At 39.7% G+C, this 14280-nt stretch overlaps 1 protein-coding gene across 1 annotated transcript in view; it reads right to left on the reverse strand.

Moving 5' to 3' along the window:
* Positions 1 to 13772, reverse strand: part of KCNK13 (potassium two pore domain channel subfamily K member 13) — a 205771-nt gene extending 191999 nt beyond the window's left edge. The window contains exon 1 of the mRNA XM_027844903.1: positions 12893 to 13772. Within this exon, the coding sequence (XP_027700704.1) occupies positions 12893 to 13232 (340 nt within the window). The 5' untranslated portion in view covers positions 13233 to 13772. The remainder of the gene's footprint in view (positions 1 to 12892) is intronic.
* Between the last annotated feature and the right edge of the window lie 508 nt (positions 13773 to 14280).

Raw genomic sequence — 14280 nt, forward strand, 5'->3', positions numbered from 1 at the left:
GAAGAAATCCAAAGAAACTAAAAGGCATTGAATGTGAAGAGGGTGAGCATTCCACCATGGGGGCTAGTCGGTACAAGGGCATAGAAATGAGAGTGTCATGTTTTTGGGACATAGCAAGTAGGTAAGTGTAGCTGGATTACAGAATGCATGGAAGGGAGAGAAGCATAAATAGACTGGAAAAAGAGGAAGAAGTTGAGTTGTGAAGAGCTTTCAATACCAAACAGAAGAATTATATTTGATCCTGGAGGTAACATGGAGCCACTGAAATTTATTGAATAAGGCTGGGACATGGTCAGATTTACATTTGGGAAAATCACTCAGACAGCTGAGTGCACAGCAGGTTAGGTTGAGGAAAGACTAGAGATAATGAGACTAATTAGAAAGCTATTTTTGATGGTCCAGGTGAGAGACGAGTGTAGTGGCTGTCCGGGTGGACAGAAGGTAACATTTGACTTTGTAATGGTAGAAATGACAAGATTTGGCAGCAGATTAAAAAAAATGAACAATCCAGTTTGGTGACTGACTGGAATTTTTGAAGGGGAATACTATGAAATGAGATTTGGAGTAGTTTAGAAAAATATGTGATACAAGGATAATTTTTTTTTTTTTTAGGCAATTGGGGTTAAGTGACCTGCCCAGGGTCACACAGCTAGTAAGTGTCAAGTGTTTGGTCTGAGGCCAGATTTGAACTCAGGTACTCCTGACTTCAGGGCTGGTGCTCTATCCACTGCGCCACCTAGCTGCCCCATACAAGGATAAATTGAAGGAACCGAGGACATATAGCTTAGAAAAGAAAAGACAGAGGAGACAAGATGAATTTCTATAAATAACAAATGGGATACTATATGGAAGAGGGCTTTGACTTTTTCTGCTAGGCCCCAGAAGGCAGAACAAGGAGTAAAGAGTAGAAGCTATAAACAGGATGATTATTCCTCAAAATTAAGAAAAATTTTCTCACAATTAAGAGTTGTCCAAAATTAAAACAGGTTGTCCTGTAGTTGAGTATTTCATCAGCAGAATTCTTCGGGTGGAGGTTAGATGAAAATTTAGTGTAGATGGGATTCACGATTTGTGCAGGATCTATACTGTATGACTTTTGAGGACCTGTATAAAATAATGGAAAATATAAGCTTTGAAACTACTTCCTCACCCTGTGTTGATGAGTCCCAGACAAACTGATGTGTCGATGGAATCAGCTGATTCCTTTAGCTAATAACAGTAAGGGGGAAGGAGAAAGGAACAATCATCTATTAAGTGTCTACTATGGGCCAGGCACTGTGCTAAAGCATTTTGCTTCCTGATTTTATACTATATCAATTAAATTACCCAAAGGAGTTCTTTCTAGTAATAGAAAAAAATAACAAATTAAATTTGGAGGAACAAAAGGCCTAGAATCTCAATGAAAATAATTAGGGGAAAGGGAGAATTAAAGGGTAGTAACACTCCCAGATCTCAAATTACATTGTAAAACGTCATAAATCATTAAAACTATTTTATTGGTTGAAAAATAGGAAAATAATCAATAAAAAAGATTAGATGATGAAAAATAAGAAGTGATTGAAATCAATAACCCAGCAATTGATAAACTGTACAGCATGAACTATTTGAAGAAAAACTCTTTTTGATAAGAATTGCTAAAAAAAAAATTAGGTTTAGACCATCATGTTTACATAGTATATTAAGATAAGCTCACACGGACACATTTTTTGCCTATACAAGATCATGCCATTAAAAAATTAGAAGAGATGCTATAAGAAATGATGAACAGGCAGACTTCACATAAATCCGGAGAGACTTGTATGGTTTGATGCTGAGTGAAGTGAGCAGAATCAGGAGAACGTTGTACACAGTAACAGCCACATTGAGTGATGACTGACTTTGAGAGACTTAACCCCTCTCTGCAATACAAGGGTCTAAGACATCTCCAAAAGCCTCATGATGGAAAATGCTATCCACATCCAAAGAAAGAACTATGGAGTTTGAATGCAGATCGAAACATAATATTTGCTATTTTTTTCTTCTGTTGTGTTTTGTTTCCTCTTTCTGGTGGTTCCTCCTATTAGTTCTAATTCTTACTTACAACATCACTAATGTGAAAATATATTTAATAGGAATGTATATGTATAGCCTATATTAGATTGCTCGCTTCTTGAGGATGGAGGTGGGGAGGGAGGTGGAGAGGGAGGGGGAGAAAAATTTAAAACTCAAAAGCTTATGGAAGTGATTGTCGATAACTCAAAATAAATTAATAAAACATTTTTAAAAAATTAGAAGAGAATAAAATCAAACCAAGTACCTCTCATAGCTATGGCTAGGGGAAGAATTCTTAATCAAAGAATGGATAGAAGAGATCCCAAAAGATCAAGAGATCATTTCAATTACATTAAATTGAAAGGTTTTTGTATACATCAAATCAATACAGCCAGAATAAAAAGGTAAACTGTCAAATGGGAAAAATCTTTCTATCAACTATCTCTGATAAGGGTTTGTTACCCAAGATATAGAAGGAACTTATACACACATATAAGGTTAAGTCTCATTTCTCAGTTGATAAGTAATTTAAGGATATGAATAATGGTTTTAAAAAGAATTGCAAATAGGAGAAAGGTAACCCAAAACAATTCTAAGGTTTTGTCTTATACCCAGAAAATTAAAAGATGACACAAGATTGGAATAATTAGTGTTGGAGAGGCTGGGGAAAAGCTGGCACACTAATATACTGTTGGTAGAACTATGAATTGATCCAATCAGTCTGGAAAGTGTTCTGGAATAATGGCCAAAAAAAAAAAGTATGGCCAAAAAAAAAAGTATCCATCATAATGCTTTAAAATGTCCATCTTACATTTCCTTAAAGTACAAGGGTAACTAAGACTAACAAAGACAGAAAGGTCCCATATGTCTTGAAACATTCATTGTAGCAGTTTTTGTGGGAGCAAAGAATTAGAAACAAAATAGATGCCCATCGCCTGGGAGTGGTTAAACAAATCGTGGTATATGAATATAATGAAATATTACTATCCTATAAGAAATGATAAATATAAAGAACTCAGAGAAACAGGGGAAGACACATAAACTGTTGTAGAATAAGCAAAGCCAATAAAACAACATATGTAATAACTACAATGATGGCATTGAACATAAGAACAGCAAAGGAAAACTGACCACTGTAATCAGGACCAAGTTTGGTTGATAAAGCACATCTCCCTCCCTTTGTTGCAGAGGTGGGGGGCTATGGGTATGCAATATTGTGTTTATTTGATGGGCTAGGTGGTTTGCTGAATTGCTCCTTTTCTTCTCTAAACATTTTTGTTACAAGGGATGGCTCACAGGGCATAGGACGGATATATTTGGAAATGAATGTAATATAATAATAAAAGTATTGATTAAAAACACTAATTCTTTTAAAAGCGAAGGTCAGTTAATGCCCGTAATGATGACCCAGAGGTACTCCAACGTCCTAAAGAGACTTCTGAATCACCAAAGGAATCTTAAATTATTCTCAGGAGAGTTTTAGCATCAAGTGTACCTTACCGTATGCCAGTTTTCAAAGAAATGCAGCGACTAACGCCCTTGCTTGACCACATTGGAGAGCAGAGAGCTCACTGTATATTGGTTACTATGGTTTCAGTTTATCCTTTTCCCTTTCATTCCAAATCATCCTGATCTTATTTTAATTTTCTGGTTGTCCTGCCTTCTTGGAGCCAAGTGTCAGACTTAATGTCCTGACAGGTGATGATGAGAAGAAGAGAATGGAAAATGAACAACTGGGGCAAAGTGTGGCTATCTCCCACTTTTTCCTTGTTACACACCCATGCTGGCAGGGGAACACTTTGTAAGCTATCAACTCCTAAAGACATACACTGTATCTACCAAAGTCCCTGTAAAAATACATTGGATGTAGGGGGCGTTAGAAGCATTAAGAAACAGGCCAGGGCTATGCATTTTTCTTTCAATTGTTTTTAAAGAGTTTTACCTCTTCTACGGGTTATTTTTTTTTCCAGGTTCTGATCACAGCTACAAGGCCTTATTCATTAATTAGCAAGGTTGGCATGTTTCAGTTGAGGTAAGAAAATATTTCATCAGAAAGCACCTAATCCCTTTCCTTAACAAAGAAATCTTGTAAACAATACTGGGTTTCTTAACTTTAAAAAGAAAATCAGATATATTCAAATTTTTGCTTAAAATTATAAAGCAAAATTTGAAAAAAAAAACCTGATTATGAAAGCATGCATTGGACAATGTGGCGTCTGAAACCCCTTTCAACTTGAAGATTCTATGAAATATGTGTAATATCAGAAGCCCTGAGGGAAACAAAGGCTAAGTAAGCAGCAGAGCTGAGGCTAGAGATAGCATGGTAGCTAGTTGCTTAGGGAACAGCATGCAGTTGAGGCACAATGTGGGGGAATGCTTTTAGATTTTTTTAAAAAAATAAACATATATAACAAGAGGCACAGTGCATAGAAGGACAGCCTAGCTTCAAGTCCTGCTTCTGACAAATAATAACTGTGTAATCATGGGCAAATTACCTAATGTTTCATCACAGATGAGTGGCCGATCTACAGTCGAAAATAAATTTCCATGTTGGAAGTGCCTTACATCCATAAAATACCAAGTCTGGACTATACATACACATGCATTCACATATACACAAAGATATATAGATACTAGAAAATTCCCATTAGATGTGCCTATTGGCAATTCAGTTCCAATGCCCTCATTTTACAGATGAGGAAATTGAGGCACATAGAGGTTAAATGACTTGGTCAGGGTCACAGCTAGAAACTGTTTGGGAGCAGAATTAGAACTCAGATTTTCCTGACTCCAAGTGCATCAGATGCCTTCTCAAGTCACAAGCTTTGTAGGAGAGGCCCAAAGTTGCCAATGGATAGTTAAACACACATGGATTGCAGTCTTCTAACCTTGCCTGAGATACACACTTTAGCCTTGATTTATAAAAGGCCAATAATAACACAGCTGTGCAGACAATATGCCATAAAATGATATTTGTTCTTGCTCAAGTGTGTGTATTTTAGTAGTTATGCTACCTCATGCAGTGGGTAGGGCCCAAGCAATGTAAGGACCACAGCTCTGCGGCAAGTTCAAGAATATTAGAGTGAAATGACCCCCTTCTCATTCTAGAACAATGGAAAGCTATCTGCAATACACCACAAAGCCTTCAAACTCCATAAATTCTTATGATTATTCATATATCCTACGGTGAAAACAGAGTGCATCAAACATAGCAGATATTCAGTAGTCTGTTGAATAAGTGAATAAGAGCAGGCTAAGGCTATGTTAGATGTAAACCACTGTTTTATGACTAAAGCCTTGCTAAGTAGTTAGATTTAATAATAAGGGGCTTTAGAAGACTTAATGGATCATAAAAGAATATAGCATTAAAGCTGAAAGGGACCTTAGAAGTCATCTACTTCAACTCTCTCAGTTTACAGAAAAGGAAACTGAGGCCCACTGAGGCCAAGGGACTTGCCCAGCATCACAAAGCTAGCTAGTCAAATGAACTGGAATCAAACCCAGGTCTTGTGATGCCCAGTTTAGTGTTTTTCCCACTAATCTACATTGCCTCCAGTTTTAAGGACTACTTAGTTTAATTCTCCCTGTCATGTGGTAGATAGGAAAGTTGTTTGGGTTTACACAGGTGCAGAAGGAAAACTTCCTTTCACTACTCCAATGACCTTACAAGGACAAAAGCAACTTTATGCAGTGGCCTTGGAGGACGTCTTGCATAGCCACTCTTAAAAAGACTACGATGAAATTACTACAAACCTCTGTGGGTTTGAACAACTTTCTTGGGGCGAATAAACTGACAAGTTGAATCCATAAGCCAAAACATATGAAGTCAGAATTTTCCAATCACCTTAGAATTCCAGAATCCTCTTTGACATCACTCTTGGTCTTGCCCCCTTATTGCCATCTATACCATCATCCAAGTCATGTTATTGATTCTTCCTTCACAGTATCTTTTCTACCCATCACCTCTTTTCATTCCCACTGCCACCATTGAAACTTGAGCCCTCATTACATCTCTTCTGGCCTATCACAATAATCTTCTAACTGGCTTCTCTACCTCTCCTAAGCCAGAAACCTAAGAAAACAGTATGATGTAGTGGAAAGAATTCTGGTTAGAATCAAAAGACCTGGGTTAAAATCTTGGCTTTGACATTTATTTGTGTGATCTTTAAACTCCATGAACCTCACTTTCCTCACCTGTAAAATGGGGGTAATAATATTTGTACTATCTATTCCACAGGGTTATGGTAAGGCTCAAAATAAACCATGAACTTATAATGTTCTGTAACCACTGAATAATATAATAACTCTAAATGAGGGTTTGGGTTTTTTTGAAGCTATAGTACTAGCCTAGTTCCTACTTCTCTCTGTGCAATTACAGTAACTTCTCCTTGACCAGGACTTCATTATCATTATTTTCATGATCACTTATTGAGTTCCTACTGTATGTAAAACATCACTGTCAAAACTGCCTTTGCCCAACTCAGTCTTCCATTTACCACATCATAACATAAGCCTGCCTCATTAGGTTCTCCTACCCTACTACTAGAGATGCAGCTAGACTAGGGAAATTAGGTTTTAATGGAATTTAGAAAGTGATGACAATAGAAACAAATTAACTTGGTGTCTACTTAGTAAGGATTTTGTTGTTGTTCAGTCATGTTCAACTTTTCAGGACCCCATTTATGGTTTTCTTGGCAAAGATACTGAAGTGGTTTACCATTCCTTCTCCTGCTCATTTTACAGATGAGGAACTTGAGGCAAAAAGGGTTAAGTGACTTGCCCAGGGTCACACAGTTAGTAAGAGTCTGAGGCCAGATCTGAACTCAGGAAGATAAGTCTTCCTTATTCCAAGCCTAGTGTTCTATCTACCGCACCAACTAGCTGATACCTGGTAAGGATAATTAATTAAAATAGTAAATTATCTCCCCCCATTGGCTGCACCTTAGATGACTGCCAACTTAGTCCTCTTGGCTCTTCCCCGAGGACTCTATTTCCCCCATAGTGGGGCAGTGTCTTGGAATTTCCCACCATTGTTCTGAATTTGTCTTTGAAAGCTGGTTTGAGGGCAATATATTATTCTAATTGGCCCAAACATGAAGATATGACTCTGCACTCCACATCTCTCAAGGGTACATCCTAAAGAGATTGACTCCTTGGTGGAAACACCAAAATACCAGCAGACAAGTCCCACTAACTTGCCAAGCATAAGAACTCAGATATGGAGTCCAACTGAACTCATAACCAGTGACTGTTATGGAGAGAAGTGCAATAATATTTTTTTTACCAAGAGGGCTGAGTTACTGTTTAAATTTCTCTATAAATTTAAACTTCTCCAGATTCAGCTCAGACTTTCTGAGCCTATAACTCTAAGGGGTTTTGTGGTAAAAAATTACTGTTCTTTCTCCTGAGTGAGTTCCTTAACAAGTGGCACTGGGAGGCAATATGACTCAATTGATACAGCAGAGTAGTTGTATTCAGGAAGACCTAGGTTCAAAACTTGCCTCTGACATTTAGTAGTTGTTTGACCGTGCCTAGATCACTTAACCTTTCGGTACCTCAGTTTCTTCAGGCGTAATGATAACTATAATGACATTCAAATTAGATAATACAGGGGGCAGGTAGGTGGCTCAGTGGATTGACCTTGGAGTCAGGAGGACCTGAGTTCAAATCCAGTCTCAGATGCTTGACACTTATTAGCTGTGTGACCCTGGGCAAGTCACTTAATCCCAACTGCCTTGCCAAAAAAAAATAGATATTATACACAAAATGAATTATAAACTTTAAATCACTATATAAATGTCATCTATTATTATTGTTATTGTTATATATTTGTTTGTATAGTGGTGAGCATCCTTGCCTGTCATGTGAGAGACCTGGCTTTGCTTCCTCAGTGGGAAGCCAGGTGCAACTAGGTGGCATAGTGGATAGAGCATTGGGCTTGGAATAAGGAAGACTCATCTTCATGAGTTCAAATCTGACCTCAGATACTTATTAGCCGTGTAACCCCAGGAAAGTCACTTAATACTATTTGCCTCAATGTTCTCATCTGTAAAATGAGCTGGAGAAGGAAATGGCAAATCACTCCAGTATCTTTGCCAAGAAAACCCCAAATAGGGTCATGAAGAATTGGGCACAATTGAAAACAAAAACTATTATTACTATTAAAATGGTACTCAGAGTGAAGGAGATGATGGTCCCCATCAGACTCTGCATAGGTCAGACCAGACCTGGAGTATTACGTTCATTATAAGATTTACGAGCTGGAAGGGAATGTAGTGTTCGAGGTCACATTTTAGGAAGGCTGAGAGACAGACTTGTTGGTGCAATAGATACTGAACATGAATCAGTCAGAAAGATCAGGGTTCAAGTGCTACCTCTGAAACATGATGATTAAAGGACCCTGGGCAAGGGGTCCCCTTACCTTCTCAGGGACCCTGGGGAATTCTCTTAGACTAGAAGTAGTACAGAAGATGTTCACATGCTTCCTTGCGGGGAGCTCCTTCCCAATGAAATCACAGGTCCTTAAAACTGACAAGAGGGAGAGTGTCCCTAAAAGGGCCACTGGAATAGAAAATGAACTGGAAACGTCACGTGAGATTCGATTAAATGAACTGGTGATAAGAATAACAATGACAACACACACTTATTTAGTACATTGAGGTTTACACAGCACTTTGCTCATAACAATCTTGTGAGCAAGAAGAACCTTAGGGAAGTTAAATAATTTGCCCAAAGTCTTACTAAGTACAACTATGTCTTCTGACGCTAAGTCCAATGCACTTTCTACTATATCACACCATCTAACGAAAGATTTAGGGGGGACATTACTACTGTCTTCAAATATTTGAAAGGGCCATGGTGTAGACATGGAATGACTTGTTTTACTTGGTTCCAGAGGGTAAAACTAGAACCCACGAAGACAGATTTCAGCTCAGCATAAGGAAACATTATCTGATAATTTTTGATGTGGTTCAGTCATTTTGTTCATGTCTGACTCTTCAAGATCCCAGCCGGGGTTTTCTTGGCAAAGATACAGGAGTGATTTGCTATTTCCTTCTCCAGCTCATCTTACAGATGAGGAAACTGAGGCAAACAGGGTTAAGTGACTTGCCCAGGGTCATACAGCTAGTAAGTGTGTGAAGCTGGATTTAAACTCAGGTCTTCCTGACTTTAGGCCCACTGAGCCACCTAGCTGCCTTATTCCCATTTTATAGATGAGCAAATTAAGACTGAAAGATTAAGTGACTTGCCCACAGTCATGCAATTAGTAAGTGTCTGCGACAGAATTCTAAGTCAGGTTCAGCCTAAGCATCTTCTATTCTGTTCTATAATCCTTGATATTAAGTCTTTTGAGTAATAGTCTCTTTAGGTCTGTGTTATTCTCTCAGCCTTGCTAACTCTAGGGCTTAGCTAATGGGAGTGTCCCTGCTGAGCCCTCTACTGGGAGGTGTGAGGTAGTGTAATTCACAAGCAACTTTGCGATTGTGGAGTCCATCATTTGCTCCTGTCATTGTCCCATTCATATCTTAAGAGGGGGCAGTGCTACCAACAGGATCCAACTCCTTTTCCTATACACTTCCCCCTTCCATTACAATGGGACAAGGACACATAAGCAAATTAGATCTCAGGGTCACACAGCCCTATACAGTAAGTTAAGGTTTACAAAGGGCTTTCCTGCCCATATTCACCAAGGAGTGTAGAGATTATTGTTGTTCATTTTAGTGATGAAGAAACTGAGGCTCAGAGAGTTTAACATGCACAGGATAACATAGCAATTGTTAAAGCCAAGACTCAAACCCAGGTCTTCTAGCTCTGCAATGAAAACTCTTTTCACTGTACCTTGCTGCCTTAATGCACAGTTCCATAAGCTGGCTACACAAAACAAACTCAACACACCTTTAAAAAAAAACAAAACCATATTTGTGATTTCATCCATACAGAGAACTTTCAATGAGGATACTTCTTCTACCAATGCGCCTGGTCTATAATGTAATCTTAAAGAATTGTATGGGACACTGAGAAGTTAAGTGACTTGCCCAGGGTCACACAGCCAGCATATGCCAATGATGGGACTTGAATCAGGTCTTGCTGACTCTGAGATCAGTCCTTTTACCATAACATCACAGGTAGAGGCCATTATGAGGGGTACAAACATAAGCAAGATATGATCTTGATAATCAAAATTATAGGAGGCTGCCCTCAGGGAAAAAAATGAGGAGTAACAGGACAGGATATGTGTTGAAAGAGTTAAAATATTACTTGTGAAAGGATAAATGTTCGCAGGAAAATGTGTCACAGAGTAAGCATTGAATGAAAACATACGCTCACTTGACTACCACAAGGTTAGTCCTCTATGGAATAAACGAATACAGCAAAGTGCATGAATCAGCATTTGCAAGCGTCAGGGGTATACACATGATTCAAGGGAAATCTATTGATTATATAAGGTAGAAAACAAAGTTTAGCTGAATAATGATGATGATGATGATTGATGGTGGTGGCAGCTGGCATTTATGGCACTTTGTGGTTTGCAAAGTGCCTTACATATTCAAGAAAGAAACATTTGGCTTGAAACCTTTAAAACTGTCACCTAGAAAAACTCACAAGGGAGGAGATAGAGTTAGGAGGTGAGAAGGATATTGACCAAATGCAAAACACTCCCTTCCCAGCTGGCTAAGCTGAAGATGAGGTTACTGGGCAGCCCTCTGCAATAACAGCTTCTGGGTTGGACGTTTGGATCTCATTCCCTGAAAGCTGGAGCCGCTTCCTAGCTCAAATGCTAAATCATGGAGCAGGGGAGGGTGGTGCCAAGCCTGGGGTTAAAGGTAAGAGAGAAAAGGGATATCATGGCCAAGTGATGAAACTGTGTTGTAAAAATATCAGGGAGTTAGGACCCGGACACAATTTGGTCACTGTTTAATTAATATTCATTGAATTGGGTACCAGTGGATAACAATGCCAGGGTTCCCAGAAGTTATGCTACATCTCCTCCTAGAAGTCTTTCAAGATAGACAACATACAAGGCAGACAACCCTTCAAATGGCACCTTGAATGGACTTGAAACTTCTTCCTACCTGTTTCCTCTCTGCCCCCTCTACCCAATTAATCTGTGTACTCAACCACATTCTCCAGCCTTCAGACCATGTACTGCTGACGTGAATATGATAATTATTACTTCAAGGAATTAATGTTTTTTTAATACTATAAACTGGTTATTCCCACTGTTTTTGGAGTTGAATATTAGTAAGATCTGTACAACTTCCCCTCCCTCTCCCCCACCCCAAATGAGTGCTCTAAAATGCATATTGTAGAGCCCCAATCTACTCAAGATGCATTCGTATCCACTAAAATAGAGAATACCAGAACTGGAAGGGACCTTAGGAGTTATTTAGTCCAACCTCAAACTAAGGAGGAAACTCCTCTATAATGTCTATCCTCAACCCTCCCTTCTCTACTTGAAGACTTTCAGCAATGGAACAACAGAGCTAAAATCAAGAAGGTCTGAGTTCAAATCTGGCCTCATTCACATGTCAGCTGTGTGACCCTGGGCAAGTCACTTAAGCTATGTCTGCCTCAGTTTCCTCATCTGGAAAATGGGGATGATAATAATAGCACCTTCCTTCCAAGACTGTTGTAAGGATTAAATGAGATAGTAAAGCCCTTTGCTTGCCTTGGAGTGCTTTGTAAATGCTAGCTTTCATTATCTCCTAAGACATCTTATTTCAGTTTGGTGGACAGCTCCAAGTGTTAAAAAGGTCTGGTGCTGAAATTTGCCCTTTTTTATTTCTGCCCATTGCTTCTAGCCCTACCCTCTGGGGTCAAGAGACAAGCTTAAGCCCTCTTCAAGCAGGACAGCCTTCAGTCATTCAAAGATCTTGGTTGTATGTTTTCCTTTCCTCACCACTAATTTTTCTCTTCTCCAGGCTAAATTCTCAGTTCCTTCAGACAGTTTTCCTATGACATGGCTGCCAACCCCCCCTCACCAACCTGGTTGTCTTCTTCTACATTTGCTCCAATAGGCCAACATACCTTTCAGCCACAATGCCCCATTCTACTACAAAACCTGCTTATAACACCTAGTGTATAATATAGACATTAATTCTGTCTCCACATTCCAGCAGCATAAAGGATTTCCACTACATTAAAAAAAAAAAACATTCTTGAGAATGGTATCACATTCCTCAAGTGACATACAACAAAGCCAGGGACAAGAAGGGCTTCTGTAAATCCCAGGAGCAGGAGGCAAGCCTGAATGATTCTCTTATTAATAACAACAATAATTACAACACACATTTATATACTCCTTAAGTACCGGTAGATGTGTGTGCGTATAACATATATACACATATGTTACATCATTTGATCTTCACAACTTAGCCCTGTTGGGATACTGAATGCAAGTATTACCTTGCCCCCATTTTAAAGAAGAGGAAACTGAGGCTCAGAGAAGTGAATTGACTTGACTAAGCCCACACAGCAGGCAAATGGTCACACTGGACTCAAACCCAGGTGTTCTGGCTTCTAGTCCAGCGCTCTTTTCATTATATCAGAGTACTACCATATTTGTCTACCTCCTAGGACTACTGGGATGATCAAAAGAGATAATGTCTCTCTAAGTCATCTCTCTTCTTGCATACGCCCCTGAAAATAATCTTATTCTTCTTCTCTGAACCTCTAGGGACTAGCATAATTCTGGACACAAAGTGCTGAATACATGTCTATTAGCTAACGAATGAATGAACACAATAAGGTAAATATCGAGTTACCCCATTCGTTTGGCCTGCCTGCAGGCTGTCTGGTCTCCTCCACTTCCTCCATGGCTACACCATTCTCTACCTGCTCCCTTCAAGAATTCACTTACCTATGGTGGACACCACAGTGCCTACAAAATAGAAAGCACCAGTAAAGTCCCACCGGGGCCGGCTATCACCAATTCGGATTCCAGCAGCTGTGGCCTCCTCATAATCCCGGAGAAAACCTCGAAGCTCATCAAGGCTCAGATTGTGAGTCAGGCTAAAGTTTAGTAACTTCTCCCCCCACTGCTCCTTTGCCCTACACTCTTGAGCTCTCTCAATTGCTGAGAAGACAGCTGCACCACACAACATATATAGGACAATCAAGGCAGCCAGTAGCAAGAATCTGGCATTGTCTTGGTTGAGGTGCCCAGCACTCCAGCAGCAGCAGCAGCCCTGACATGCCATGGCTGGCAAGGTCCCTAAGGAAATTTTGCCCAATTTGGTCCTCTCCAACCCACTGTGGTGACAGGAAGGGAGTGGGGAGGAAGATTACTGTGATGGAAAGGGTGGGCAGCTCAATGGTGAAAAAGGATTTGTTTTTATATTGTGAGAGTATGGTAGGATGCCTTACACTGATGTCAGTCAGAACTGGGATTCCTGGCTCTGCCCATGATAGTCACTTTCCAAGAAATGTTTGTTTGTTTTTCTCTTCAGACCAGTGGTATGCTAAAGCCTTATCTGGACAGTTTTAGGGTGCCTTTGTACGTTAGGAGGAAAGTCAGTAGTCCCCTCCAGGGTTCTTTCCCCACCAGATGTCTTTCAAAGACGAACAGTGTTGCAGTTCTTGGTTATTGCCTCTTCCCCAAGCCAGCTTGTTCCTTGCTGCTCAGTTTCAAATCCTTCTTCTCTCTCCTCCCCAGTTCCAGTGTTCTCAATATTTTTGGCTCTTAGTGACAAGGAGTAGGGAGGAGGTTCTTGTTTCCACGTGGCTAAAGGAAAACCTCAACCGTCTCAAATCTCCCAAAGTCTTATCCTCTACAGGCTTAAGTTTAGGCTCTTTTTTTCCTTCCAGACTTGAAATTCCTACCCAGCAGTATCTTCTGTAAAATAATTGTTTGGACTGGGCTCTAAAGTCCTTTCCAGATCTAAGCGCTTATGAACCCAGGTTCTGATGCCCCTTGCACAGAATCCTACATTGGGATTCACCAATTCTTTCAGCACCACAAAATCTCAGTTGACTTTTTTCTTGCTCAAATCTCACATTCTTCTATTTTTGGAGTCTCTTGTTCAGTAGAAATACTCCAGTATTTCCAGTGTCCAAATCTCTCTTCCATGGAACACAAACTTTCGAAGGTCTGCTGCTGAGGTCACCGAAGGTGGAGGGCAGGGGAGGAAAAAAAAATAAATCCGAGTTTAGTGCTTGGTGATCCGCCACTGAGAACAAAAACAAAACAAAACAAAACAAAACAAAAGGCAGAAAAACTGGTAATTTAGAGGAGGTCTGGAACTAGAA

The sequence above is a fragment of the Vombatus ursinus genome, unplaced genomic scaffold, assembly GCF_900497805.2.
Source record: "Vombatus ursinus unplaced genomic scaffold, bare-nosed wombat genome assembly UNPS02014945.1, whole genome shotgun sequence".
NCBI lineage: Eukaryota > Metazoa > Chordata > Mammalia > Diprotodontia > Vombatidae > Vombatus > Vombatus ursinus.